This window comes from Lissotriton helveticus, assembly GCF_964261635.1.
Source record: "Lissotriton helveticus chromosome 1_1 unlocalized genomic scaffold, aLisHel1.1 SUPER_1_unloc_15, whole genome shotgun sequence".
In the NCBI taxonomy this organism is placed as follows: Eukaryota; Metazoa; Chordata; class Amphibia; order Caudata; family Salamandridae; genus Lissotriton; species Lissotriton helveticus.
Window position 1 is genome coordinate 2,339,667 of NW_027611654.1, and position 27,602 is coordinate 2,367,268.

General features: G+C 49.5%; 1 protein-coding gene across 5 annotated transcripts in view; it reads right to left on the bottom strand.

The window, feature by feature from the left end:
* LOC144805587 (uncharacterized) overlaps nucleotides 1-27,602 on the bottom strand; it is a 436,700-nt gene that overhangs the window by 390,175 nt on the left and 18,923 nt on the right. For all 5 annotated transcript variants that reach the window (XR_013605550.1, XM_078672112.1, XM_078672113.1 and 2 more), the window contains exon 3: nucleotides 24,167-24,345. Coding sequence is in view for 4 of the 5 variants with exons in the window: in XM_078672112.1 (XP_078528238.1) it covers nucleotides 24,167-24,194 (28 nt within the window). In the remaining variant the exon portion in view is untranslated. The remainder of the gene's footprint in view (nucleotides 1-24,166; nucleotides 24,346-27,602) is intronic.

Sequence of the window (27,602 nt, forward strand, 5' to 3'; positions counted from 1 at the left end):
TGCGGCTGACCCTCTGATTACGGAGGCCTCCTATCGGCCGTACTTGCAGGGATTGACTCTCCTGGCCCTCTCGAATGAGACGGCAGAGGAACTAGATGCTGCGCTAACGACTCGGGAGATTACTGTGGCGTTAAATGCATTGCCGCGGGCCAAAGCACCGGGTGGGGATGGATTCCCGCCTGAATTCTATCATGCGTTTGGCGATGCCCTGGCCCCCCTCCTCCTACAGGTTTATAGTGAGGCTCTGGAGACTGGTGTTCTCCCGCCCACTATGAATCAGGGAGAAGTGTGTATGATCCTGAAACCGGGAGGGGATCGACACGATCCTGCGGCATTCAGACCTATTACCCTGATCAATACTGACGTGAAGATCCTCACCAGACTCTTAGCTACGCACCTAGCCCCGCATGTGGCGCACTTGGTCCACACAGACCAGTGTGGGTTTATTCCTGGCCGCAATACCGCAATGAACCTCCGACGCTTGACCCATGTCCTCCATGAGGTGCGAGGGAGGGAAGACCCCCACGTGTTGGTCTCCATTGACCTGGCTACGGCCTTTGACACGGTCAGCTGGGATATCTCTTGGAGGTGCTCCGGAAGACGGGACTGGGGCCCGGATTCTGCAATTGGATCCAAGTGCTTTACGGAGCACCCAAGGCCAGGGTCAGGCTCGGTTCGGCCCGTTCGGAGGAGTGGCCTTTGGGCAGGGGCACCCGTCAGGGGTGCCCCTTGTCACCGCTCCTCTTTGCCCTGGCAATAGAACCACTGGCGGTCTCCGCTCGCACCGAATTAGTGCAATAGGGAATTACGGTAGGGGACACTGTGAATGTGGTCTCCCTATATGCTGATGATGCCTTGTTCTATTTGAGCTCTCCGGGCGATTCGGTCCCTGCTTTGATGAGACTGTTGGCCAGGTTTAGCAAGGCCTCTCGACTACGCATTAACCCTGATAAGTCTCTGATCTTTCCATTAGCAGGATGTGCAGCCGATCCGACTGTGGGCTTCCCAGCCCTAGGGTTGAGGTGGGAGATGGAGACGTTTCGATACCTCGGTATTCAGGTGGCGTCGTCGGATGAACTCATGTTGGCACACAATGCGGACCGGGTGATCAACTCTCTGCGTCGGTCAGTGTCCTTCTGGAACACGCTTCCTCTTTCCCTTATGGGGCGGTTGGCAATCGCTAAAATGGTAATGTTGCCTAGGATGTTATATATTCTGCAAAATACCATGTGCCCGCTCCCCCAGCGAATCTTCTCCGCGCTTAACTCGCTGCTGACATCGCTACTTTGGGCGGGTGGATGCAGCAGAGTCGCCCTACGCACTGTGGTCCGCAGCTGGGAGGAGGGAGGTCTTGAAGCCCCCAGGTTTGATCTGTACTATTACGCAGCCCAGCTCCTGCCTGCTGCTAGGTGGTTTGCGGACACGGACAGTTGGGAACTACAGCTACTGGCAGGCAGGGCCGACGAGCAGACGTTAAGGATAGCCCTGATGCAGGGTAAGGGAGCGGCTGCAGACCTGCCCTATGTGGTACGTCATGTGGCGGGAGTCTGGCAGAGGTTTGTTGAGCGAGTCTTGAGACGTGCTCCATTCCATAGGGAGCTCCCCGTGTGGATCTTGGCCCCGATTTTGCAGATGGAGGCTAATGTGTCCTTCCGGGAGTGGCGAGATGGTGGGTGTGAGACCCTGGCGGATCTTTACCCGGGTGACTCCTTCGTTTCCTATGAACAGGCCACAGAGGCCTTTGGCCTGAGCAGGGGACAATACTTGCACTACAGAGGACTTCAGGACGTAGCACGTACGACCTGGCCACAGTTTCCAGAGGCGCCCCCATTGACTCACACCCTTAACATCCTCCTCTCCTGTGGCAGAGGGAAGAGGTTGATTTCCCTGTTATACGCGGCCATGAGACGAGATTCTACCCCACCGGTTGCGCCATCCTGGGCGGCCTGGGAATCGGACCTGGAGATGACTTTGGAACCCGGTCAGCGTACACGCATCGGGATGCTGACCAGGAAGGTCTCGTGCAATGCGAGATTTAAGCTAATTCATTTTAATTTTATGCACCGCACGTACATGACCCCGGTCTCCCTGCACCGCATCTCCATGGATAGGAGGGACAGCTGTCCCAGATGTGGAACGGAGCATGCTGGATTCTTTCATCTAGCATGGGAATGTCCACAGGTCCGTGGCTTCTGGAGCGAAGTGGTCAGCCATATTGCCCGGGTCACGAATCTTCGGATAGACATGGATCCGCTTAAATGCCTATTGGCCCTAATACCTAAACCCAAAGGGAGGAATTTGTCCTACAGGTTCCTACAACTACTGCTCGTGCTGGCACGGAGGCGGGTGGCCATCACATGGATGGGGGGGAGGGCTCCGGAGGTCTCCCTGTGGCTTAAAGACATCAAGGAGTGGACTCTGGCCGAGGAGACGCATATGCAGCGCACGCGCCGAGATGACAAACTCCAAGATGATTTTCAGGCCTGGAGGTTGATGTGTGCAGAGGGAGCACCGAATGAGGATTCAGATGCCACTAGTGCAGATTTATTTACCCCTGAGGGGTCGGATTCTGAAGAGGTGACGGGAGGGGGAGAGATAGAGGGGCCTGCTCTCGAGTGAGTACCCTAGTAAGCGCGCACTGATATTCCCTGTTATATGATTATGTGATTTGCTCGGATGCCCAAGTGATTGCTACTGCATGTGTTGTCCACACCTTACTGGGCCTAGTATTGGATGACTTAATTATTGTACGTACCCTATTATTGATGCCATGTACGGGGGGATGGGTTTTCTGGTTCATGTTTCATGTATAATTAGTAAAAGTGTGTTTGTTTCCACGGATGACGATCGTGGGCCCTGGCAGATACCACAGGAACCATACCTGAAAATGAACGGACGCTGGAGATATATACAGTGTACGAATAGATATACTTGTGAGTGTATCCCGCTGATATCACGCCGCCCGGCCTCTGGGATGTGGGCCATGAGGCTGTGTATGGTTTGATCGCTACATAAGACTTGAAAACAATTGCTGTGGCCTGTGGTTGGTTCGACGGCCCGGGTCTTTTTTGTGTCCACAATAAACATATTTTACAAAAAAAAAAACTGAGAAAGCCAAATGCAAAGCTTTGGAAGGATGCTGAAGGAGGAACTATGCGCCTGACAACAAACTTGCATATAAAAGGGAAAAAAGAGAATACCACACTCTCTGTAAGTCAGCTCGTGCTGAATATGTCTCCTCGACCATCTCTAGTGCGCTGAATTGTTCCAAGACATTATTTAAAATGGTCAAAGAACTTTCTGGATCTGTGTAGGAGAGTAGGGTCTGCTATCCTATGGTCACCCCAAATTTTTGCTTTTTGCTTCACTGGTTTTCGACTACTGAGGCTGTGGGCCTGCTGATCAGACCCCCAGCCTGCTGTTCTCTCACTAAATTAATGACACATGTGCTATAGGCACATACCAATTGGAAATGGACTCCTTGTCAGCCCCTGTAGAATGCACTATAGGTGCACAGGGCACAGGAGCCACTAAGGCCTACCAGGGGCTGCAGCATATCTTTTGCCACCCCTGGCTGGTTCTTAAATTGACACAACTGGCTGATCACTCAGCTGGGGTAAGGTGGTGTACACACCCCTTGCTTAGATATAGTATACCTATGTCTAAACCTATATCTGGACACATGTAAACCTGTGAGCCACTCCTATAGACAGGCCTCACCAATCCTGGAGGCTGGGTGCATGGTTTTTATGTGAGATGGAGCTCTAGCATGAGCTGAGCCTGTCTGCAGCCGTCGGGAACAAATCCCTAAGCTGTTTCAGGATAATGCCATACCATATACTATTAAGTGCCTTATAATCCTCGCGGTTATTTAGCAACTCTGGTTTGGCTTTATCAAAACATGTCGTGTAAGGTGTCATACGCTTTGGAATACCATCCCCTCGCCAGTTCTGGCGACGGGGATGGCATTCCACCCCTCTAGAGGGGTAAGACATGTTACTTCACTTTAATGCGGTTGATTTCTCCAAAGGCCTTAAGATCCACAAAATGGATGCCTCTGCCACAGACAAATGTCTGGACCCCTGGAGCTGACCGAAACCCAGTCAAGGGGGTCCTGGACAAAGGGTTTCCTGTCACAGGAGGGTGTCACCGCCCTCCAGACAGGAGATAGTGTATTGTAGCAGGGAGGTTTGAAAGAAACCAGACACTGCCTGGGGCGCACAAGGCTGCCCCTTGCATAATCCGGCCAAACCGGTTCTGGGGCACTCCAGCCCTCGTGCCAGGGCGGCCTGGATCAAAGGAAGGGGGTGTATCCACCCACTTCCTGGGTCCCACCCATAGGAGGGGACCTAGCAGGTAATCACGCCCACCAGATTCGAATAAGAGTGGGAGCAGTGCCAATGCACATCAGATTTCCTGGAAGAAACATTTGAAACGATATTCTGGACCCTTCGCCCTCCATCTCAACGTGGAAGCCCGAAGAATCTCCCTTGTGGTCAAGGAGTGACCACCCTGCAGCAGCAGGCACCATCCAGCCCTCGACGTCTACTTAGTTGCAGTTCCCGCCGGAACTCGAGCGACTGAGATCGACGAGATCAAGCCTGCCCAGCTTCTAACAGCCCGATCCACAGTCCATGCAAAGCTGAGACCCGTGGAGGCGACCGGAAGCGTGGGGCACGCCATCTTGAAGTGACCACGAGACGCTGACCGTGCAGCCCACGAGTGACCCTCGAAGCTGTACACCGGGGTTTGAGAAGCCCCCACCCTGAGCTACTCCTGAGCCGAAGTTCAGCCCTCCACACTCGACGAGTGCTGCGTGGGGCCCTTTGGCACGATTTGGCTCAACGCGTTGGCCCGGTCACTTGCCAGCTGGCTTGTGGTCCCTGTGCCGACGAACTACCAAAGAAGACTCGTGAATCTGGTTGCTCCAGATCCACACCAGCTCCCCTGAAAAGGAGCCCCGACTCTGACCTTCCTGGTCCGAGTGAGAAGCAATCTTCCGATCCTGCGTGGATTGCTCTTACCAAGGCTTGTTTGCTCCAAACCTGAAGCCGACTGCACCGACGGTGAGAGCCTGCGTGGGACAGATCGTGACCTGCTCCTGGACGTCGCAGATGCCCCAGAGCCCACGTGACAGCGCAGAGAAGCTCCTCGACGACCACCTGATTGCGCCCGACATTGCCTGGTTCCGTCCTGGTTCCACCCTGGTCACTGCTGAGTGACCCAGACTCTGTCCCCTCTGCTTTCAGGTACTCTACAACTTGAGTCCACCCTTGGACTCCACCGGACACTTCGTCTTCACCCTGCCTGCAGCCCTTTCAGCTTCAAGCACCAAGAGCCTGCGTGTCAAAACCCGACGCCACTTCGACCCTGTGCACCCACTTCCTGTGGGTGAGGTAACTTTGCTCCGCCGGTGTTCCCACACTGGTGCACACCTCTAGGGTCTGTGTGTTAAGTTTTGTTCCTCTAGGTTCAGCGGAAGTGTCCTTAAACTTTAACTATTTGACTTTTACGCACCATTGGTTAACATTGGTGCATGCGTGCGCTTTCCGCACATCTCCCGAATCCCGAGGGCCATTCCCGACTTCAGCATTGCTTGTCCTGACTGCTCCCAGCGATTCCCTAGGCCCTAGGCCTAACCACTGTTCGAGTGGCCTCTCTTATACCACTTGTTTAGTATATGGTTTGAGTGGCCCCCTGCCCTCATCCATAATTGTGCGACTTGTATGTTTAAACAGTGCTTTTGATTTAACGCTTGTGCCCCTTTATTCATAAAGAATACTGGGGATTGTTTTTAGTAATAAACACATATATTTTTAAAATATATACTTGTGTGGTGTCCTTTCATTTGGTATTACAGGATTGTATGTGGTAAAACAGCTCGCTTAACACGACCTCTTAAGTTAAGCCTTTAGGCTGCTTAGTCCATGCTACCCCTAGGATAGCTTGTCTAATAAGGTTGACTTACAACCAGACACCATAAGGGATTGTTTGGTCAGGTAGTAGGTGGTTCCAGAATTGGAAACATCCCCTACCAGGCCAACTTCTCACATTGGTGAGCAGCGGTGCGGATTTGAGCTTGCTGTTGTTTTACCATTGCAATCTTTATATCAAATTGAAAGATCACATCAAGTACCTCTAGGTACATATAAAATCAAAAGCTTAGCATATTAAGTTCTACTGAACTTAGTAGTTGTAGGTTGAAGGGATTAGCACACCCTGACTACAACTAACTAGCAAGGTACAGTAGGAAAACACTTAGTGTAGGTAAGTGCACCACTTACACCTCACTAGTAACCATGTCTGACACAGGAAAAGCCTCAGGGTCTGCTCCTGTGACAGTTGACCCTACCCAGGCAACTTTTGGATATGACAAACTAACCCGCAGAGACTTGATTGCCTTGTGCAAAGCAAGAGGGTTAAAAAGGGGCAGAAGCCCCACCTGCCTAACCCTGGTAGAAATCCTAGAACAGGATGACTTAGAGAAGGCTAAAGCAGCTTCCCTAGACACAGGAAATGGAGAGAACCCCCCTGTAGTTGATCCCCCTGAAGAGGAGGATGATGATGACTTGGATGAGGACTCAGATGTTGGGGACTTAGAAGTACAGGATCAGGGTAGCCAGGTTCCAGTTGGTAGGCTTAGCCAGGCCAACTTGGACCTACTGGGGAATGGAGAGGGCCAGCACCTCCCCAGAACCCAACATGTGATTCTCCCAGGCAACAGAAGAGTGAGATCTCCCTCAGGGGACTCTCATCTTTCTAGTGCCTCCAGAGAATCAGAGAGAGGCATGAGTGCTTCTCAGAAAGCTGAGCATAGGGCTAGAATGAGGGCTGTCAGACTCCAGATAGAGAGAGAGGAGGTAGCCCTGAGTCAAGCTAAGCTTACCTTAGCTCAAGCTAAACTTGCCTTGGCAAGAGAGCAGAAATTAAGTGGCTTAGATGTCACTGGTGGCAGCAATTTTCCAAGAGAAAAAGACAGGGCCTATGATAATAGAAACCTGACCAAAATTGTGCCCCCCTTTAAAGAAGGGGATGACATCCACAAATGGATGACTGCTCTTGAGAGAGCCTGCATGGTACAGCAGGTTCCTGAGAATCAGTGGGCTGCAATTTTGTGGTACTCCTTTTCTGAGAAAGGGAGGGACAGGCTCCTCACAGTTAGACCTGAGGATGCCAAAAACTACTCTGTTTTGAAGAGTGCTCTCATTGAAGGGTATGGCCTAACCACTGAGCAATACAGGTTGTTGTTCAGAGACACCCAGAAAGCACAGACTCAAGACTGGACTGATTTTGTGGAGTGTGCCACTAAGGCTTTGGAGGGTTGGTTACAGGGAAGTAAAGTTTCAGACTATACAGGATTGTACAATCTTATGATGAGAGAACAGATCCTTAATAACTGTACAAACCAGCTGTTGCATCAATACCTTATTGACTCTGATCTGACCTCTCCCCAAGAATTGGGAAAGAAGGCAGACAAATGGGTCAGAACAAGGATTAAGCAGAAACCCCAGAACCAAGGTGGTGACCAGAAGAAAACAGACCAGAAGGGTGGTAATCAGAATCAGAAAGATAAAGAAAAAGACCAGAAGTCTTCAGGCCCCCAAACTAATAGTAAGGAGGGTGGTTCCCAAAATGGTGACAAGAAGAAGAAGAACAAAGGTCCAAAGACACCTTGGTGTAATACCTGCAAATCAGTTTCACACTGGGGCAGTGAGTGCACCAAGGCAAATCCAGTTCCCACCACTACAGCTCCTAAAGCAACTGCAACCCCAAGTACAGTAAGCAGTGGTGGAACACAGTCCAAGGGTGTAGCTGGGTTGACCCTGGGTATTGAAGTAGGATCTGGCCTAGTCAGAGTCCCTACACAGGCAGTTCTCCTGTATGATGTGGACATTGAGTTGCCCACTGCAGTAAGCCCCACTAACCTGGGCAAATACAGGCAGACTCCCTTAATCAATGAGAAACTGGCTCAAGCTTACAGGGACACATGTGCTAGTGTCACCATGGTGACCCCTGGCTTTGTGGACCCTGGACAGATTGTACTAGGAGAGAGCTACCTAGTAACCAATGCAAGCAACTCCACTACCTCCCATAGTGTGGCAGTTGTGAACTTCTCCTGGGGAGGGGTTGATGGCCTAAAGAAAGTTGTGGTGAGTGCAGACCTACCAGTAGACTGTCTGTTAGGCAATGACCTTGAAAGCTCAGCATGGTCAGAAGTGGAGTACAGGACTCATGCAGAAATGCTAGGGATTTCAGAGCATGTCCTTGCCATGACAAGGGCTCAGGCTAAGAAGTGCCTTCCTGAACCAGTGGTGGATCTTGAGACAATAGACCAGCCACAACCCAAGAGAAGGAGCAAGAGAGGAAAGGCCTCGCCTTCCACCTTGCCCCAGGTTGAGGATCAGCTTTCAGAGGAAACTGATTCTGCAGCCCAAGAGGAGACTGTCTCTGAGGAGCTTGAACCTGACCAGGTTAAGTTTCTGGGGACAGGGGGACCCTCAAGGGCAGACCTGAGGCAGGCTCAATTAGATTGCCCTTCCCTTGAACCCCTCAGACAGCAGGCTGCTGCTGAGGCTGCTGGGGATGCCCAAGGTACCCATACTGTGTATTGGGATGAGGGACTCCTTTACTCAGAGGCTAGAACCCCCAAGCCTGGCATGACCAGGAGGTTGGTGATACCTCTGCAGTTTAGGGGATTCCTCCTTACCTTGGCCCATGATATTCCCCTTGCAGGACACTTAGGCCAGAACAAGACGTGGGACAGGCTTGTTCCACACTTTCACTGGCCTCACATGTCAGAGGATGTCAAGGAGTTTTGTCGCTCCTGTGTCACTTGCCAAGCCAGTGGTAAGTCAGGTGGCACAACAAAGGCCCCCCTAATACCACTACCTGTGGTGGGGGTCCCCTTTGAGAGAGTTGGAATTGATATTGTGGGTCCAATGGACCCCCAAACAGCATCTGGGAACAGATTCATACTGGTGGTAGTGGATCATGCCACCAGGTACCCAGAGGCTATTCCCCTAAGGACCACCACAGCACCTGTGGTGGCAAAAGCCCTCATTGCAGTTTTCTCAAGAGTGGGCTTTCCTAAGGAGGTACTATCAGATAGAGGGACAAATTTTATGTCCAGCTATCTAAAAGCAATGTGGAAGGAATGTGGAGTAAACTATAAGTTTACCACCCCATATCATCCACAATGCAATGGGCTTGTGGAGAGATTTAACAAGACCCTTAAAGGCATGATAAAGGGATTACCAGAGAAGCTCAGGCGGAAATGGGACATTCTTTTACCCTGCCTGCTCTTTGCTTACAGAGAGGTCCCACAGAAGGGGGTTGGCTACAGCCCTTTTGAACTTTTGTTTGGCCACCCTGTGAGAGGTCCATTGTGTTTGGTGAAGGAAGGATGGGAGTTACCTCTCAAAAAGCCCAAACTAGACATAGTGGACTATGTACTTGGTCTCCGCTCCAGGATGGCTGAGTACATGGAAAGAGCATCCAAAAACCTGGAGGCCAGCCAAGAACTGCAGAAAGCTTGGCATGACCAAAAGGCTGTGCTGGTAGAGTTCCAACCAGGACAGAAGGTATGGGTACTGGAGCCAGTGGCTCCAGCAGCACTCCAAGACAAATGGAGTGGACCCTATCCTATTATTGAGAAGAAAGGGGAAGTCACCTACTTGGTAGACTTTGGAACACCCAGGAGCCCTCACAGGGTAATCCATGTGAATCGCTTGAAAGCATTTGTAGACAGGGAGGACATGAGCTTGCTCATGGCCACAGATGGGGAACAGGAGGAAGAGAGTGACCCTCTCCCAGACCTGCTTTCCCAGAACCCTGATGATGGTTCAGTTGATGGAGTAGCCTTGGCAGGCAGCCTCACTGACCAGCAACAGAGGGACTGCAGACAGGTTTTGCAGGCTCACAGGCAAATGTTTTCACTCACACCCAGCCAAACTGACTGGTGTACCCATGTTGTGGACACTGGTGACAGTCTGCCTGTCAAGAATAAGATCTACAGGCAACCTGATCATGTCAGGGATTGCATCAAGGCTGAGGTGCAAAAGATGTTGGAGCTTGGAGTGATTGAGCCATCAGAGAGCCCATGGGCCAGCCCAGTAGTCCTGGTGCCAAAACCTCATACCCAAGATGGTAAGAGAGAAATGAGGTTTTGCGTGGATTACAGGGGTCTCAATGCTGTCACTAGGACAGATGCTCACCCCATTCCAAGAGCAGATGAGCTCATTGACAGATTGGCTTCTGCCAAGTTTCTGAGCACATTTGATCTGACAGCTGGCTACTGGCAAATCAGACTAGCTGAGGAGTCAAAAGCCAAAACAGCATTCTCTACCCCTAGTGGACATTATCAGTTTGTGGTAATGCCCTTTGGTTTGAAGAATGCACCTGCCACTTTCCAAAGGTTGGTGAACCAAGTCCTTACTGGGTTGGATGACTTTTGTGCAGCTTATCTGGATGATATTGCTGTCTTTAGCTCCACCTGGGAGGATCACCTGATCCACCTGAAGAAAGTTTTGGAGGCCCTGCAAAAGGCAGGCCTAACTATCAAGGCCACAAAGTGCCAGATAGGGCAGAGTAAGGTTGTATACCTGGGCCACCTAGTAGGTGGAGGCCAGGTTCAGCCACTGGAAAGCAAAATCCAGGCCATACAGGACTGGGCTCCTCCAGTTACCCAGACACAAGTCAGAGCCTTCTTGGGCCTGACTGGGTATTACAGAAAGTTTGTGAAAAACTATGGGTCTATAGTGACACCATTAAATGACTTGACATCCAAGAAGATGCCAAAAAAGGTTCAGTGGACAGTTAGCTGTCAGAAGGCATTTGAAGACCTGAAGAAGGCCATGTGCTCTGCACCTATCCTAAAGAGTCCTGACTACTCCAAACAGTTCATTGTTCAGACAGATGCTTCTGAGTTGGGGGTGGGAGCTGTACTCTCACAACTTAATCAAGATGGTCAAGACCAGCCAATTGCTTTCATTAGCAGGAGGCTAACCCCAAGAGAAAAACGTTGGTCAGCCATTGAGAGGGAGGCCTTTGCTGTGGTTTGGGCATTAAAGAAGTTGAGGTCCTACTTGTTTGGAACTCACTTCCTGGTGCAAACAGACCATAAGCCCCTCTTATGGCTTAATCAGATGAAGGGTGAAAATCCCAAACTGCTCAGGTGGTCCATTTCCCTACAGGGGATGGACTTTACAGTGGAGCACCGCCCAGGGACTGACCATGGTAATGCAGATGGTCTCTCCAGGTACTTCCACTTAGAACATGAAGACTTATCTGGTCAAGGTTAGTTTAATGTCCCTGCGTTTGGGGGGGGGTTGTGTAGGAGAGTAGGGTCTGCTATCCTATGGTCACCCCAAATTTTTGCTTTTTGCTTCACTGGTTTTCGACTACTGAGGCTGTGGGCCTGCTGATCAGACCCCCAGCCTGCTGTTCTCTCACTAAATTAATGACACATGTGCTATAGGCACATACCAATTGGAAATGGACTCCTTGTCAGCCCCTGTAGAATGCACTATAGGTGCACAGGGCACAGGAGCCACTAAGGCCTACCAGGGGCTGCAGCATATCTTTTGCCACCCCTGGCTGGTTCTTAAATTGACACAACTGGCTGATCACTCAGCTGGGGTAAGGTGGTGTACACACCCCTTGCTTAGATATAGTATACCTATGTCTAAACCTATATCTGGACACATGTAAACCTGTGAGCCACTCCTATAGACAGGCCTCACCAATCCTGGAGGCTGGGTGCATGGTTTTTATGTGAGATGGAGCTCTAGCATGAGCTGAGCCTGTCTGCAGCCGTCGGGAACAAATCCCTAAGCTGTTTCAGGATAATGCCATACCATATACTATTAAGTGCCTTATAATCCTCGCGGTTATTTAGCAACTCTGGTTTGGCTTTATCAAAACATGTCGTGTAAGGTGTCATACGCTTTGGAATACCATCCCCTCGCCAGTTCTGGCGACGGGGATGGCATTCCACCCCTCTAGAGGGGTAAGACATGTTACTTCACTTTAATGCGGTTGATTTCTCCAAAGGCCTTAAGATCCACAAAATGGATGCCTCTGCCACAGACAAATGTCTGGACCCCTGGAGCTGACCGAAACCCAGTCAAGGGGGTCCTGGACAAAGGGTTTCCTGTCACAGGAGGGTGTCACCGCCCTCCAGACAGGAGATAGTGTATTGTAGCAGGGAGGTTTGAAAGAAACCAGACACTGCCTGGGGCGCACAAGGCTGCCCCTTGCATAATCCGGCCAAACCGGTTCTGGGGCACTCCAGCCCTCGTGCCAGGGCGGCCTGGATCAAAGGAAGGGGGTGTATCCACCCACTTCCTGGGTCCCACCCATAGGAGGGGACCTAGCAGGTAATCACGCCCACCAGATTCGAATAAGAGTGGGAGCAGTGCCAATGCACATCAGATTTCCTGGAAGAAACATTTGAAACGATATTCTGGACCCTTCGCCCTCCATCTCAACGTGGAAGCCCGAAGAATCTCCCTTGTGGTCAAGGAGTGACCACCCTGCAGCAGCAGGCACCATCCAGCCCTCGACGTCTACTTAGTTGCAGTTCCCGCCGGAACTCGAGCGACTGAGATCGACGAGATCAAGCCTGCCCAGCTTCTAACAGCCCGATCCACAGTCCATGCAAAGCTGAGACCCGTGGAGGCGACCGGAAGCGTGGGGCACGCCATCTTGAAGTGACCACGAGACGCTGACCGTGCAGCCCACGAGTGACCCTCGAAGCTGTACACCGGGGTTTGAGAAGCCCCCACCCTGAGCTACTCCTGAGCCGAAGTTCAGCCCTCCACACTCGACGAGTGCTGCGTGGGGCCCTTTGGCACGATTTGGCTCAACGCGTTGGCCCGGTCACTTGCCAGCTGGCTTGTGGTCCCTGTGCCGACGAACTACCAAAGAAGACTCGTGAATCTGGTTGCTCCAGATCCACACCAGCTCCCCTGAAAAGGAGCCCCGACTCTGACCTTCCTGGTCCGAGTGAGAAGCAATCTTCCGATCCTGCGTGGATTGCTCTTACCAAGGCTTGTTTGCTCCAAACCTGAAGCCGACTGCACCGACGGTGAGAGCCTGCGTGGGACAGATCGTGACCTGCTCCTGGACGTCGCAGATGCCCCAGAGCCCACGTGACAGCGGAGAGAAGCTCCTCGACGACCACCTGATTGCGCCCGACATTGCCTGGTTCCGTCCTGGTTCCACCCTGGTCACTGCTGAGTGACCCAGACTCTGTCCCCTCTGCTTTCAGGTACTCTACAACTTGAGTCCACCCTTGGACTCCACCGGACACTTCGTCTTCACCCTGCCTGCAGCCCTTTCAGCTTCAAGCACCAAGAGCCTGCGTGTCAAAACCCGACGCCACTTCGACCCTGTGCACCCACTTCCTGTGGGTGAGGTAACTTTGCTCCGCCGGTGTTCCCACACTGGTGCACACCTCTAGGGTCTGTGTGTTAAGTTTTGTTCCTCTAGGTTCAGCGGAAGTGTCCTTAAACTTTAACTATTTGACTTTTACGCACCATTGGTTAACATTGGTGCATGCGTGCGCTTTCCGCACATCTCCCGAATCCCGAGGGCCATTCCCGACTTCAGCATTGCTTGTCCTGACTGCTCCCAGCGATTCCCTAGGCCCTAGGCCTAACCACTGTTCGAGTGGCCTCTCTTATACCACTTGTTTAGTATATGGTTTGAGTGGCCCCCTGCCCTCATCCATAATTGTGCGACTTGTATGTTTAAACAGTGCTTTTGATTTAACGCTTGTGCCCCTTTATTCATAAAGAATACTGGGGATTGTTTTTAGTAATAAACACATATATTTTTATAATATATACTTGTGTGGTGTCCTTTCATTTGGTATTACAGGATTGTATGTGGTAAAACAGCTCGCTTAACACGACCTCTTAAGTTAAGCCTTTAGGCTGCTTAGTCCATGCTACCCCTAGGATAGCTTGTCTAATAAGGTTGACTTACAACCAGACACCATAAGGGATTGTTTGGTCAGGTAGTAGGTGGTTCCAGAATTGGAAACATCCCCTACCAGGCCAACTTCTCACAATCTGAAACTCAATCTACTCCCCCTTCCCTGAATGGTTTACAATGTGAAGACGTGGAGAAATTCTTCCTCCATAAAGTGGAGAAAATATACTCTGAAATGAAGGGCATAAAACCAGGTACCCCCCATCAGCAAGCACCTACATCCCCTCAAGCAGCCAGAACTATCTCTCACAGTGACAACAGGATCGCTGAATCCACGAATAAACTGGAAATGTGGGCTCCATTAGATATGAACTCCCTTATACGACTCATAGCCAGGATTAAATCTGGCTCACCCTGTGACCCTCTTCCGATCTCGGTGCACCAGCAGCTTGAGTCGCTTTCACTCACAATAATCATGGAACTATTGAATGCCTCCTTACAGGAGGTAATGGTTCCACCTGAGTGGAAACCCGCAATGGTGCTTCCTCTTCTGAAGAAGGCTAACTACCGGCCTCTTTCATTGCTCCCTGCAAAAAGAACAATGGATGGACAGAATGCAGAACAATGTCATATATTCACCCCAGTACAGCGATCTGGCCTTAAATCCATCGTTTTATTCCTCACTATCCCATTCCAGTTTGGACCCAGCCGTATGGAAATCAGTCTTGAACCTGCACCCAATGGGAAAAGTCGAGCCCGAACTGCCAGGACAGGTCCTCCCTGGAATGGAAACAAGCATCCTAGGACCGGTGTCCAGCTTTCAGCCCCCATCAGCCAGGATAGCTTGACTCCAGTGGCATGGAGAGCACGGGACCAACGTCTCGGTATACCTGTCACACTCGGGGTGACAAATGCAAAAAGAACAATTGATGGACAGACTGCACAACAATGTCATACATTCACCCCAGTACAGCGATCTGGGCCTAAATCCATAGTTTTTTTGCTCACCATGCCATTCCAGTTTGGACCCAGCCATATGTAAATTTGTCTGACCCTGCAACCAATGGGAACAGTCCAGCCCGAACTGCCAGGCCGGTCCTCCCTGTACTGGAAACAAGCATCCATCAGCCAGGATAGCTTGACTCCAGTGGCATGGAGAGCAAGGGACCAATGTTTGGGCATACCCGTCCCACTTGGGGTGACAAATGCAAAAAGAACAATTGATGGACAGAATGCATAACAATGTCTTACATTCACCCCAGTACAGCGATCTGTGCCTAAATCCATTGTTTTTTTTGCTCACCATCCCATTCCAGTTTAGATCCAGCCATATGCAAATCAGTCTTGACCCTGCACACAATGGGAACAGTCCCGTTCTGAATTCCGTCCATCAATTGTGTGTCTTTTGCTTTCTCGTCCTAAGTGCGCCGGGTATGCCCAGAAGCGGGTCCAGGCTCACTGTGCCACTGGAATCAAGCTATCCTGGCTGATGGGGGTTGAAAGCCCAAAACCGGTCCTAGGATGCTTGTTTCTGGTCCAGGGAGGACATGACTTGGCCTCCCATGAGGCACAGGGTCAAGACTGATTTGCATATGGCCAGGTCTAAACTGGGGTGGCATGGTAAGCAAAAGAATGATAGATTTAACCCAGAACTCTTGACTGGGGGGTGAATGTTTTGATTTGTTCTGCATTCCGTCCATCAATTGTGTGTCTTTTGCTTTCTCGCCCTAAGTGCGCTGGTAGTATGCCTATGCCTAGACATGGGTCCCAGACTCAATGTGGCAGTGGAATCAAGCTATCCTGGCTGATGGGGGTTGAAAGTCCAAAACCGGTCCTAGGATGCTTGTTTCCGGTCCAGGGAGGACCTGGCTTGGCAGTTCAGACTGGACTGTTCCCATGAGGCACAGGGTCAAGACTGATTTGCATATGGCCAGGTCTAAACTGGGGTGGCATGGTGAGCAAAAGAATGATGGATTTAACCCAGATCTCTTGACTGGGGGTGAACGTTTTGATTTGTTCTGCATTCCGTCCATCAATTGTGTGTCTTTGTTTTTTATTTCATTGCTCCTGGCCTTCTTGAAAATCCCAGAAAGACACATTAATTCACAGCTATCTCAGTTTGTCGAGTCACAACATTTTGTACACTCATCTCAGTCGGTCTTTAGAGCCAGCTTTTCAACTGAAACTACCCATCTTGGAGTTACGGAAAGGCTGCAACATCGTTTAGATTCTGGAGACACGATGGCCCTCATATTACTTGATTTGAGAGCAGCTTTCGGCACGGTGTCTGACACCGTGTTAGTGAAAGCCTTACGATCTTTGGGTGTTACCAGGCCGGCACTCAACTGGCTTATCTCTTTTCTCACCGACTGAATGTTCCAGGTCTTCGCCCCAACGGCCAGTTCTGTTACTCATTCCTCTCCCTGCGGGGAACCCTATGGCTCCATTCTTAGCCCTTTGTTATTTAACATGAGTGTCAGACCTCTGTCTGACATTGCAAAGGAGGCGGGCTGACCCTGTTCTCCTATGCTGACGACACCCAGATAGTCTTCTCTCTCTCTATGGAGAGGGTGTCTGAGACATCTGCTCTCCAGATGGGGTTGAGTAAAATTGCATACTGGATGCAGGCCAATTTTCTCAAACTCAGTGGAGAGAAAACTAAGGTCCTGATTCTGGGGAAGAATAAAGAACTTTGGGGTCCCTAAAACTAGCCTACTGAAAAACTTCTTTTTACATAATTATATTTTCATTTTATATAATGAAAACGTAGCTGAAATAACACCTGTACTTCACTTGATAACTTATCCCCGATTCTCCTGCACTTAGAAGCATGATCACAGTGCACGCACTCTTCAGCAATCACCATCACTGGGAAGAGATCGGCTCAACCAATCAGCACGTGCTCTTCCGTCATCACTGTGAATAGATCGGCTCAACCAATCAGCACGTGCTCTTCAGTTATCACTGTGAAGAGATCGGCTCAACCAATCAGCACGTGCTCTTCAGTCATCACTGTGAAGAGATCGGCTCAACCAATCAGCACGTGCTCTTCAGCCATCACTGTGAAGAGATCGGCTCAACCAATCAGCATGCTTAGAATGCTGCCACTAACACTGTCATTTGTCTGCATTATAGGCCCTGTGAGAGTGAGAAGTATGGACATCGACCCGAAAGTAAGAGTGTGCCTATCTGGGTGTGGTATGATGAGGGAGAAAGGATATAAACTTGTTTTTAACATGCCGTCTGGAATTAACAGTTGTTAATTGTCTGTCCCCTCGTTGCATTCCCTCGCCTTTGGCTCTTTCACTTAACAGCAGTTAACATCCTTTGCAGGGCGTTAATCTTGTTTGTTAATGCCCTCAGAAGCAGGTGATAAGGCTTAAGGGATAAACTGTGATAAAAGCAAATCGAAAGTCCTCCCAAGAGGCTAGATACTATAGTCAGTTCTTTTCAGCCGTAAGGCACACTCATTCACACATTCAATGTACACTTATATCACTCATGCCTTCAGTCATTCCAAGGGGCCCTCGAAGGTAAGCTTTGTATCGCTTCTACATGGTACAGGAAGGTATGCCAATAATTTCTTGGGTATTTAAAAGAGACAAAGTTTCAGAGGGTTAGGTGATTCTGGTCACACCTACACACCCATATCTAGGTGCTTCCAGGCGCGACAGCAGGGTCCAGTTATTTTATGTAGCCCTTAATACTGGCCTTCAGATAACAGTTCTCTGCATTCAGACAAATAAAGAAGCTAACACACAGGGAATAAACACCAAGGACGTCCAAAAATATATAAAAGCCTGCCCAGTGTGCGCACGACAAAAGTCCTCCCATTCATCCCCTAAAGGTCTTCTACAACCATTGCCCATACCTCTGCTTCCCTGGCATACTATCAGTTTGGACTTCATCACAGATTTGCCTAAATCCCACAACTTCACTGCAATTTTAGTAGTTGTGGATCTTTTGTCTAAAATGGGGCACTTTATTCCCTTACAAAAACTACCAACAGCTACAGAATTTAGTGAAGTGTTCTGAAACCATATTGGAAAACTACATGGCCTTCCCAGTAAAATAATTTCCGACAGGGGCCCTCAATTTGTTTCAAAATTCTGGAGTCAGTTGTGCACACATTTAGGAACTGAAATAACATTATCCTCCGCTTTTCACCCACAGACTGACGGCCAGACAGAAAAAGTTAATCAATACCTTGAACAAAGTCTACGGTGCCTAACCTCCATTATATCGGCTCATTGGGATGAGGTCCTACCATTGGCAGAGTTTTCATACAACAATAGCTATCATGCAGCTTTAGGATTTTCCCCTTTCTTTTTTATAACTGGCTTACATCCACGATCTATTCCTGCCATCCTTCCAGATTTATGCCTGCTGTGACCAAAAGATTAACAAAATTGCGGGAATTTCAAGAACAAGCCAAGCGTAGTTTAGCCAACAATAAACAAAAGGTCAAATTATCAGTCGATAAACACAAAACACCAGCATCACCCTATAAAGTAGGGTATCTCGTCTGGTTATCAACCAGAAATATCCAGATTGAAGGCCCCAAGAAACTAAAACCTAGGTTCATTGGCCCCTTTCCCATAAATAACATTTTGAATCCAGTTTCAATGAGATTAACTTTGCCCTCGGAATATGCCAATCACCCAGTTTTTCGTGTATCTTTGCTCAAACCACATGATCCGGTGTAGTGACTGAGGTATTGGTGCTTTTTTGGCTCGGTTATGACCGTTGCCCACCACCATCTCAATATTATTATTATTATTATTGTGAAATTTATAACGCGCTCAGTTACCCAGGGGCATCCCGGCGCAGGACACAGCGAAGGAAAAAAGACTCAAACTCAGCCATTACACCGGAAACAGATGGGTCTTAAGGAGTTTCCTAAAGTGCAAGATGTTAGGCTCTGAGCGTATCTTAAGGGGCAGGGAGTTCCACAGTGCCGCTACTGGCACCGAGAAACGCCGGCCACCCGAACGAGCTCTTTTAACTCTGGCTGACTGAAGCAGGTGTTTTTGGTCAGAGCGAAGAGCCCGTGTGGACTTATATGGACGTGCCATATTAATCAAAATGGAGGGGCCCCTCCCATGCAGGATTTTGTGTGCAGTGCATAAGGATTTGAATTTCACCCGCTCCTTAACAGGGAGCCAGTGAAGAGGTTTCAGGGCCGGAGCAGCTGATTGTCTCCTAGGGACCAACATCAGCAGTCTAGCGGCTGCATTCTGAACCTGTTGGAGGGTCTTAAGAGTCGACTCCGGGGCACCGAGGAACAACGCGTTCCCATAATCGAGTCTAGACAAAACAAGACCACGGATCAGAAGTTTCCTTGATGAATCAGGGAGCAATGGTAACACCTTGCGAGCTGACCGCAGCATGCCAAAACAAATCCCCGCTGTCTTCCTGGCGTGTGTCCTGAAGGACAGATCTTCCAACCATACTCCTAAGCTCTTGATCTCCTTCTTAGGAGATGGTGGAACGCCCAAGGACCGGGGCCAACAACTAGCTATGAGTGAAGGCCTGGATTTACCAAGCAACATCAGCTCAGTTTTTTCTCCATTGAGCTTCAAAGCAGGGTGGGACATCCACCGATGTACATTGGCAAGACAGTCGTGGAGAACGTCAGGTCATTCCGCCAGCTGGGTCAGACCTACTACCAGCTGAGTATCATCAGCATAGCTGATGATCTTCACACCTGAAGGGGAGACCACTCTTTCAAGTGGAGTCATATAAACATTAAATAAAGTAGGGCTCAAAGATGAGCCCTGGGGGACTCCACATTGAAGAGGGAACGAGGTCGACTGCTCTGCCCCTTCCCAGACTTGATAAAAAACGGTCTGAGAGGAAGGACTCAAGCCACTTCAGGGCCATTCCCGTAATGCCCACCTCTGACAGACGTTGGAGGAGCACCTGATGACTAACGGTGTCGAAGGCAGCACTCAAGTCCAGGAGGATCACTGCCACTGACCCCCCTGAATCAAGAATGCGCCTTGCTTCCTCCACCACTGCCAATAAGGCCGTGTCCGTCCCCTGACCAGGGCGAAAGCCAGTCTGGGAGTCTCCCAACAAACGATGGAATTCAAGATGGTGTGAGAGCTGGCGATTAACCAATTTTTCTGCAATTTTAGAAAACCCGGGCAAAAGTGAAATGGGCCTAAAATTGGCTAAATTGGAAGGGTCCAAGCCCGGTTTTTTCAGCAGTGCTTTAACAACTGTTTTTTTCCAACTCTGGGGCACCGTACCCTGAGAGAGGGAAAGATTGATAAGGTCCGTAAGCGGGGTGGAAAGAATGTTGGCCACTTGTTTGAGCCATTTCATAGGCACCGGGTCACTAGGCGATCCACTCTTCATTACTTTCAGGACTTTTACAACCTCTTCCTCCGTAAAAGGGCCAAAGGAGGACAGCTCAAAAGGGCATGTTACTGGCCCAAAACCCACCTCCAAAATCTGTGATGTCACCGGCAAAGAGGACAAGATCTTCACTATTTTAGAGTGGAAGAAGTCTGCCAACTCCTCACATTTTTCCTGAGGGTTACCATGCACGACTGGAGGGACCGGAGCCTTCAGAAGATCCTTAAAGATTTTAAAGGATTCCCCTGAGGAGTTACTCGCCCTATCAATCCTGTCACTGAAGTAGCTAATTTTTGCGTCCTTCAAAGCAACTTTGTATTTCCTCATGGCTACCTTATAGTCTTGCCGGCTCTCTTCATTCCACTCTCTCCTCCATGCCCGTTACAATCTTTTACAGATTATTCTCAGACACCTAAGTTCAGGAGTGTACCAGGGAGCGGAACCAGTTCTTCTATCCCTGGTAGGCCTTTTCTTTTTCGGTATTATTAGATCAAGGGAACTAGTCAGCCAATTTTCCACGTGCTGGTCAGCTGTAATTGGGTCAGAGACAGGAGGAGGACAGGTTCTCGCCAACTCAACCGCCCAGCTGTCCACTGGCAGCCTAGACCATACCCGCTCAACTGTATACCGTCTGGGTACAGGGTCTCTCCCCTTCTCCAACTGCCACCTAAGGGGGACTAGGCAATGGTCTGTCCAAGGAAGCGCCAGGGGCAGCAGGGCCTGTAGGTTCTCTGAATTAGAGAAAGCCACATCCAACTGGTGACCCTTGTTGTGGGTAGCTCCATTGTTAATGAGCTGCAGATCAAGTGCTCCCAACATGCCTCGTAGGTCTCTCGCCACTGCATCACTCGGATCTTCGAAATGCAGGTTGAGGTCCCCAAGGACTATAAAGTTGGAGGACGCGGCGGCTAATTGTATAACCGACTCAAGAAAAGAATCAGTGAAATTCCCTATCGCTACAGGAGGCCGATAGACGAGAAGGCCCGCAATAGAAATGGTAGGAGAGATAAGTAGCGAGAATTGACAGCCTTCACAGTTATCCATACCGCTATCTAAGGCTTTACACGTAAATTTATCTCTGTACAAAATGGCCACTCCTCCCCCTCTCCCGACCGGCCTATCTAAATGAAACATAAGATATCCAGGAGGAAGGGCTTGGACAATATCAGGTCCTGAGCATGGGGTCAGCCAAGTTTCAGTAAGGAGCAAGGCGTCTAAGCTGTGGTCCAGAATCAACGAATTAATTTCCGTGGCGTGACAGGGCAATGACCTGCAATTAAGCAGAGCCATAGAAATTTGAATGTGATCTTTTGACGAACTACCGGAGCAACATAAGGAGCAGTTCTTAAAGGGGACACCTTCTGCCCATTGGTAGCCGCAACTAGGGTCTCTAGGAACGCGTAGCGAAATTAAAGTGTTACTGGAGTACCTGCGAGCAGGATCCGTGAGTCCGGTCGAGCTGGGCAGAGTAATGCGCCCTATGCCCGTCTGGGCCCGGACGGGCACAGACGGGCTTAACTCTGGCGAGACTCCGGCGACGTTCCGGCGATGACGCTGCGTAATGACGCTGCGCGTCAGCATGGCTGGCTTTATGTTCGCCCAGCGTCAATAAACTAGAGCGCTGACCGCGCCGCCGGCAGTGTACCCCCTCCCAAAATGGCCACCACAAACGAGACAGTGGGCAAGGGACCCGCGATAACGCGGTGTTCTCACAATTAGAGTGGAGGTAAGCGTGACAGCCGTGCAAGTCTGCGAATGGCCTCAGGTAAAAACAGGGGAAAAAGGTAAACTAAGAAGCAAAACAAAATAGGCAAAAACGGGACGATTAAAAAAGAATTAAACAGAGCAGAGTTGCAGTAATATGCTGTGAGCACCAAGTCCTTCCTAGAGCGCTATGAATCAAGATGTTAATATATGCTGCTGTCAATCGAACATGTATGGTGTTTTGTCCATTCCCGACCTTTATTTCACCTAGTTGGTAGGGCTTGCCTATAGACTTTGACAGCTTTATGTCCCCTTATATGCTGCTTTTTGCTCTTTTTCGGGCCTAAAGGCTTATGCTCGAGCGATGCTATGTTCTTTTCTGACACCATCCTGCTAAGCCTCTTTAGGTGAAAGGCAATGTTTTAGTTTCAATGTGTTGTTCGCTAGTAGTGAACCAGCAAGCACCGGTTCTTGTCGGAGAAATGTACTCTCTTCGCGCTGGAGCCATAACAAAAGCTTGGCCAGCTGCTGTTGTGTGCCAGGAACGGAAAGGTACAGAAATCTCATGAGAACGGTAGGCGTGTTCTTCTAGAAGCTTCGAGAGAGAGCTACATTCTATATTAGTGAAAGCGGGTCCAAGTGAGGGTGAGAGGATTGTCTGGTGGTTTTGGCGGTCTGGTGAAGCATCACAGTGCAGACGTGCAGTCGTGTTTGTGGAACAGAGAGTCCTGACCCAACCGAAGAGGGAAAGAGAGACGGACCTGTCTTCAGATTGCAGATGTCTAATAATATGGTGAGGTGTTCCATGTATGACTCATTTTATCTAATTATTCCTTTATTTTCAGGTTCTATATGTGTGTATGTATATTAATAAGTCATTTCTTTCTATGTCCTTTCATCATTGTCTAATAAAAGACCCCAATTGGCATTAATTCCATTTGTTTGTTGTCACTAAGAGAGAGTGTGGGTTCTTCTTAACCAGGTGCTGTAGTATAGAAGGAGGGATGATTCCCTTCTTACAGGTAACTGATGATGGGAAGGTGTGCTGCTCATGATTAGGGATGACTACATGGGTGAATATATAATTTGTCCTTATTCTCTGTGGAGGAAGGTCGGGCCCCTTTTTTACCAAGTGCTTACAGAGGGATGTGCTAGTTCCCCTCTAATGAGTACTTGTAGATACGGAAGGGAAATCGGCTCCTAAGCAGGAATACCTAAATTGCTGGTAGACCAACCCAACATAGCGAAAGAGGTATGTACTGATTTTCACCGGAAGATGTTGCTGATTCGCACCAGGGTGCGTTGCTCGCATAAGTGCGCGTTGAACGTCGGAAGACGTTGCTGACTTGATTTGATATTTGATTCGTCGGAAGACGTTGCTGATTTGATATTGATTCGTCGGAGGACGTTGCTGATTTGATATTGATTTGTCGGAAGACGTTGCTGATTTGATATCGATTCACACCAGGGTGCGTTGCTCGCGTAAGTGCGCGTTGATCGTCGGAAGACGTTGCTGACCTGATTTGATATTTGATTCTGATTCGTCGGAGGACGTTGCTATACATATCCTCTGAGCTTTGATCTATAGTATCTTTAGTTATTTATGTTACTCCTCTCTCAGATAGGTAGTCTGAATGTGGTGTTTTGTTGTAAGGCATTCTGGGAAGGGACTGTGATAAGTAATTACTTTATAGCTAACTAGCTGAAACACCAGAAAAGTAGGAAAATATCAGTCATTACATCAGTCCACATGAAAAGACAACCCTCCTCCACCTGTTGTAGTTGGAGACAATATTGCATATGAAGAAAATCGCATTATAGATGCAAAACGTAAACATGGTCGATTACAGTATTTAATTAACTGGAAGGGTTATGATGCGTCAGAAAGATCCTGGAAACAGGAACACATGTACATACTACAAGATTGGTCAGATCTTTCCATGCCTTGCATCCGGAAAAACCCTGTCACATACGAAGACCTTTGGGGGGGCAGGAGGCATTTCCTGCACGTGTAAACGTTCTTGGCATGTACACGTGAATTACTTGGGAAAGATCTAAGCCCCAAATCACCTTTACATGCACACGTGAGAAAACCTGAGACCCAAAGCAATTTAAACCCCACCCACTTGGTTCCCGATGCTTCGCTTCGTGCCTAAACACTCACCTGACTCCGGACCTTGGTGGCAGATCATCCGAAGCTCTTTAGCGCTCCACCCTGCTTCCTTCCCTGTCTTCACTCAGTGTCTTCGGCTGTGTTCTTGCTCCCCGGAGCACATTTCAGACATTCCTTCCTGTTTCTGAATTTCCGGCTCCAGATCCTCTCCCGGCACTGTTTCCGATTTCCTGCAAAAGAGAAAAGAAAAGAGAATCAACAAAGGGATGCCAAGCAACACCTCGCTCTGAATGGTAAAGCGTTAGCATGCTTGAACACATACCAGTAAGAATTTAAACTTTATGAAAACTGTGGCAGACCTCTTGACCTTCTATAAATCAAGAGAACGTTTTGAAACTCTTCCTGAAACAATCCAAGGACTTTAAGGACATTGAGTAAGTGAAGAATGTTAAAGTAAAACAGACATTTGTGTAAATACCTTGAGTCTGATTAGAAGACTGAAAGGAAACAGAGAGCTCGATTGTTGTTATTATTTATATATATTTAATGTGAAATTACGGAGCAAATATTGTAAAGGAAATCAGTAACTCTTGAGATAATTTGAGCAATCACAGATTATTAGTGCACCTGTAGTGTTTTTTTTGTTTATTCTTTCTTTTAGTTTCAAGAATCCTTTTGAGAAAAGGTCAAGGGTAATTCAGGTATACCTAATTAATAGTTCCAAAGCAGATGTTTGACCTAAAAAAGTGATTTAGGGTGTTCAGATTAATCGGGTACATTTATCAGATTATACACGAGCTGAAAACTGAAGCCCAGTAACACTTTGCCTTTCTCGAGAGACATTCTACACGACTGAATTGTCAAGTCGGTCTACAAGAATCCAGTGTGTCTTCTCTTTTCTCTCGTCCCTATTCCCCCCTCCCCCGGTGTTCGATCAGGGCAGCAAGTGAATCTTATCCTTGCCTCTCTGGTGGAGTTCAGAGTGAGTTGGGTAATAGAAGCATCAAGGAAGGAACAAACCGGAGTACAGGCGGGTGAATTCGTGACACCATGGGCCCCAGGGACCACCACCTCCAAGGGGCTTTGTACTCGTTGGGAGGGGGGGCTGCGCAGCCCCCATTCTAGAGCCCTTGATGGCCAGGGGAATATCACCCCCTAGGGCCAGCTGCAATGTCTCCTGCCATGCCATAGAAAACTCTGCTTTGCTTCTTGGAAGCGAGAGCAGGAAACCTGCTCTCGCTTTCAAGAAGCAAAGCAAAATTGCTTTTGGGCAAGGGGAGCTGCATGTTAGCAGCTCCCCTTGCCCAAAAGCAATTATGGCTCCCGCAGGAGGCGAGGAGCCGGCAGGGACCGTGGGGGCATTGGGGCTCCCCCTAAATTGAGGGTCGGCCCCCGGGGTGCTGGTTTCCTTCACAGCGGGCTCTTCCCTCAAGGCAGATTGGTATCGTAGCGCTGCTGCGCTAGACACTGATCACATTTAAAATTGTGACAATTTATTTTAGTACTACTGCGCAGAACTGTGTAAATTGCCTGCATACATAGTGAGCATTTTGTTATCGTAGCACTGTGCTGGTCAGCTTCATTAGTAGCATTTAAAGTGTGCCACATCGTAGCGCTATATCGTAGCGCTACATCGCATTGCCTTAGTCACTCGCCTGGTTTCGCTTTTGTCTCATCCATTTTGTTGTTTGTTTGCCCCCCAGCCCGCCCCTCCACCCCGCCCCGCCTCCCAGCTGATCCTACCCCGCCCCACCCCCCTCCACTATTCACTTATGACAGATGCTTTTGCCCACAGCGGTCACGCCCCATGCGCGCCAAAGGCGCGCCAAAGGTAAGCCCGTCTAAGCCCGTCCGTGCCTGGACCGCGCCCAGCGCCATACCCCCTGGTCCTCGCAAAACCCACTCCTCCCGCATTACGTACGATTCCGCATCCCTCTCAGCACTCAATCCCGGCCGACTCCACGACTGCTACCAAGCCGCCCCTGGAATCACCCATGGACCCTTCACCTGCCACTCCTGCAAACTCGACTGCATCAGGACCAACCCTAAATCCACATCCTCCAAACAGAGCTCCAACACTAACCACCTGAAGTGCATCCTACTCAACACCTGGTCCACAGACACGCCATTGAACTCTGGAACCTACTCGACACCACTTCGCCGGACGTCGCCTTCCTTACAGAAACCTGGATGAACGCCTCTTCAGCGCCCAACATCGCCATAGCCATCCCGGACACTTACAAGATCATCCGAAAAGACCGCACCAACCAAACAGGAGGAGGCATCGCCATCGTCCATAAGAACACCATCCGAATCACGACCAGCTCTAACGACAAGCTCGCGATCGCCGAACACCTTCACTTCCAGATCCACCCCGACCCCAGGACCACACTTAGAGGCACCCTCATATACAGACCACCAGGAACACGCACGCAATTCAGCGAAGACATCATTGACTTCATCAGCCCACTTGCCCTTGCCTCCGAGAACTACATACTACTGGGAGACCTCAACTTCCACCAGGAAAAGAATAACGACAGAAACACCACCAACCTTCTGGACAATCTCGCCAATCTCGGACTCAAACAACTCGTTGACACCCCCACCCACCTGGCCGGACACACGCTCGACCCCATCTTCACCTCCAGCAAGCAAATCTCCTTCGATCTCACCACAGCTCTCCATTGGACGGACCACAGCTGCGTTCACTTCAGCTACAAAAAGACCACGTCCCACAATCCCCCACAACCTATTCCTCGAAGAAACTGGAACAAAATCACCACCGACCAACTCTTCACATCACTTAACCAAAACCCTCCTACCATATCATCGGACCCAAACCTAGCTGCTAACAAACTCACACATTGGATCACCCACAGCGTTGACGAACTAGCACCCTTGAAAAACCTCCAGATCAAACAAGGCAGCAAAAAGGCCCCCTGGTTCAATGATGACCTTAAGAAATCCAAGAAATGATGTCGTACTCTCGAGAAAAGCTGGAGAAAAAACCCAACCACTGATAACATGACCACCTTCAAGGACGCCACCCGCAAACACCACCAATTGATCCGATCCACAAAGAAATCAGCATTCAAGGATCGACTCAACAACAACGCCCACAACAGCAAGGAACTATTCAACATCGTCAATGAATTTACCAACCCCACCGCCAGCACCAACGACATCACTCCCTCCCAAGACCTCTGCGACTCTTTAGCCTCTTTCTTCCACAACAAAATCGCCGACATACATAACAGCTTTGAAAACCATTCCGAAGAACAGTCCATTCCACCCACCTCCGAACCAAAAGAACACTCTCACAACCTCTGCGCCTGGAACCCAATCACTACCGAAGACACCATCCGCCTGATGAACTCCATCCACTCTGGCTCACCAACCGACCCATGTCCCCACCACATCTTCAACAAAGCAGATTCCATCATCGCACCCCATCTCCGCGATGTCATCAACTGTTCCTTCAACTCCG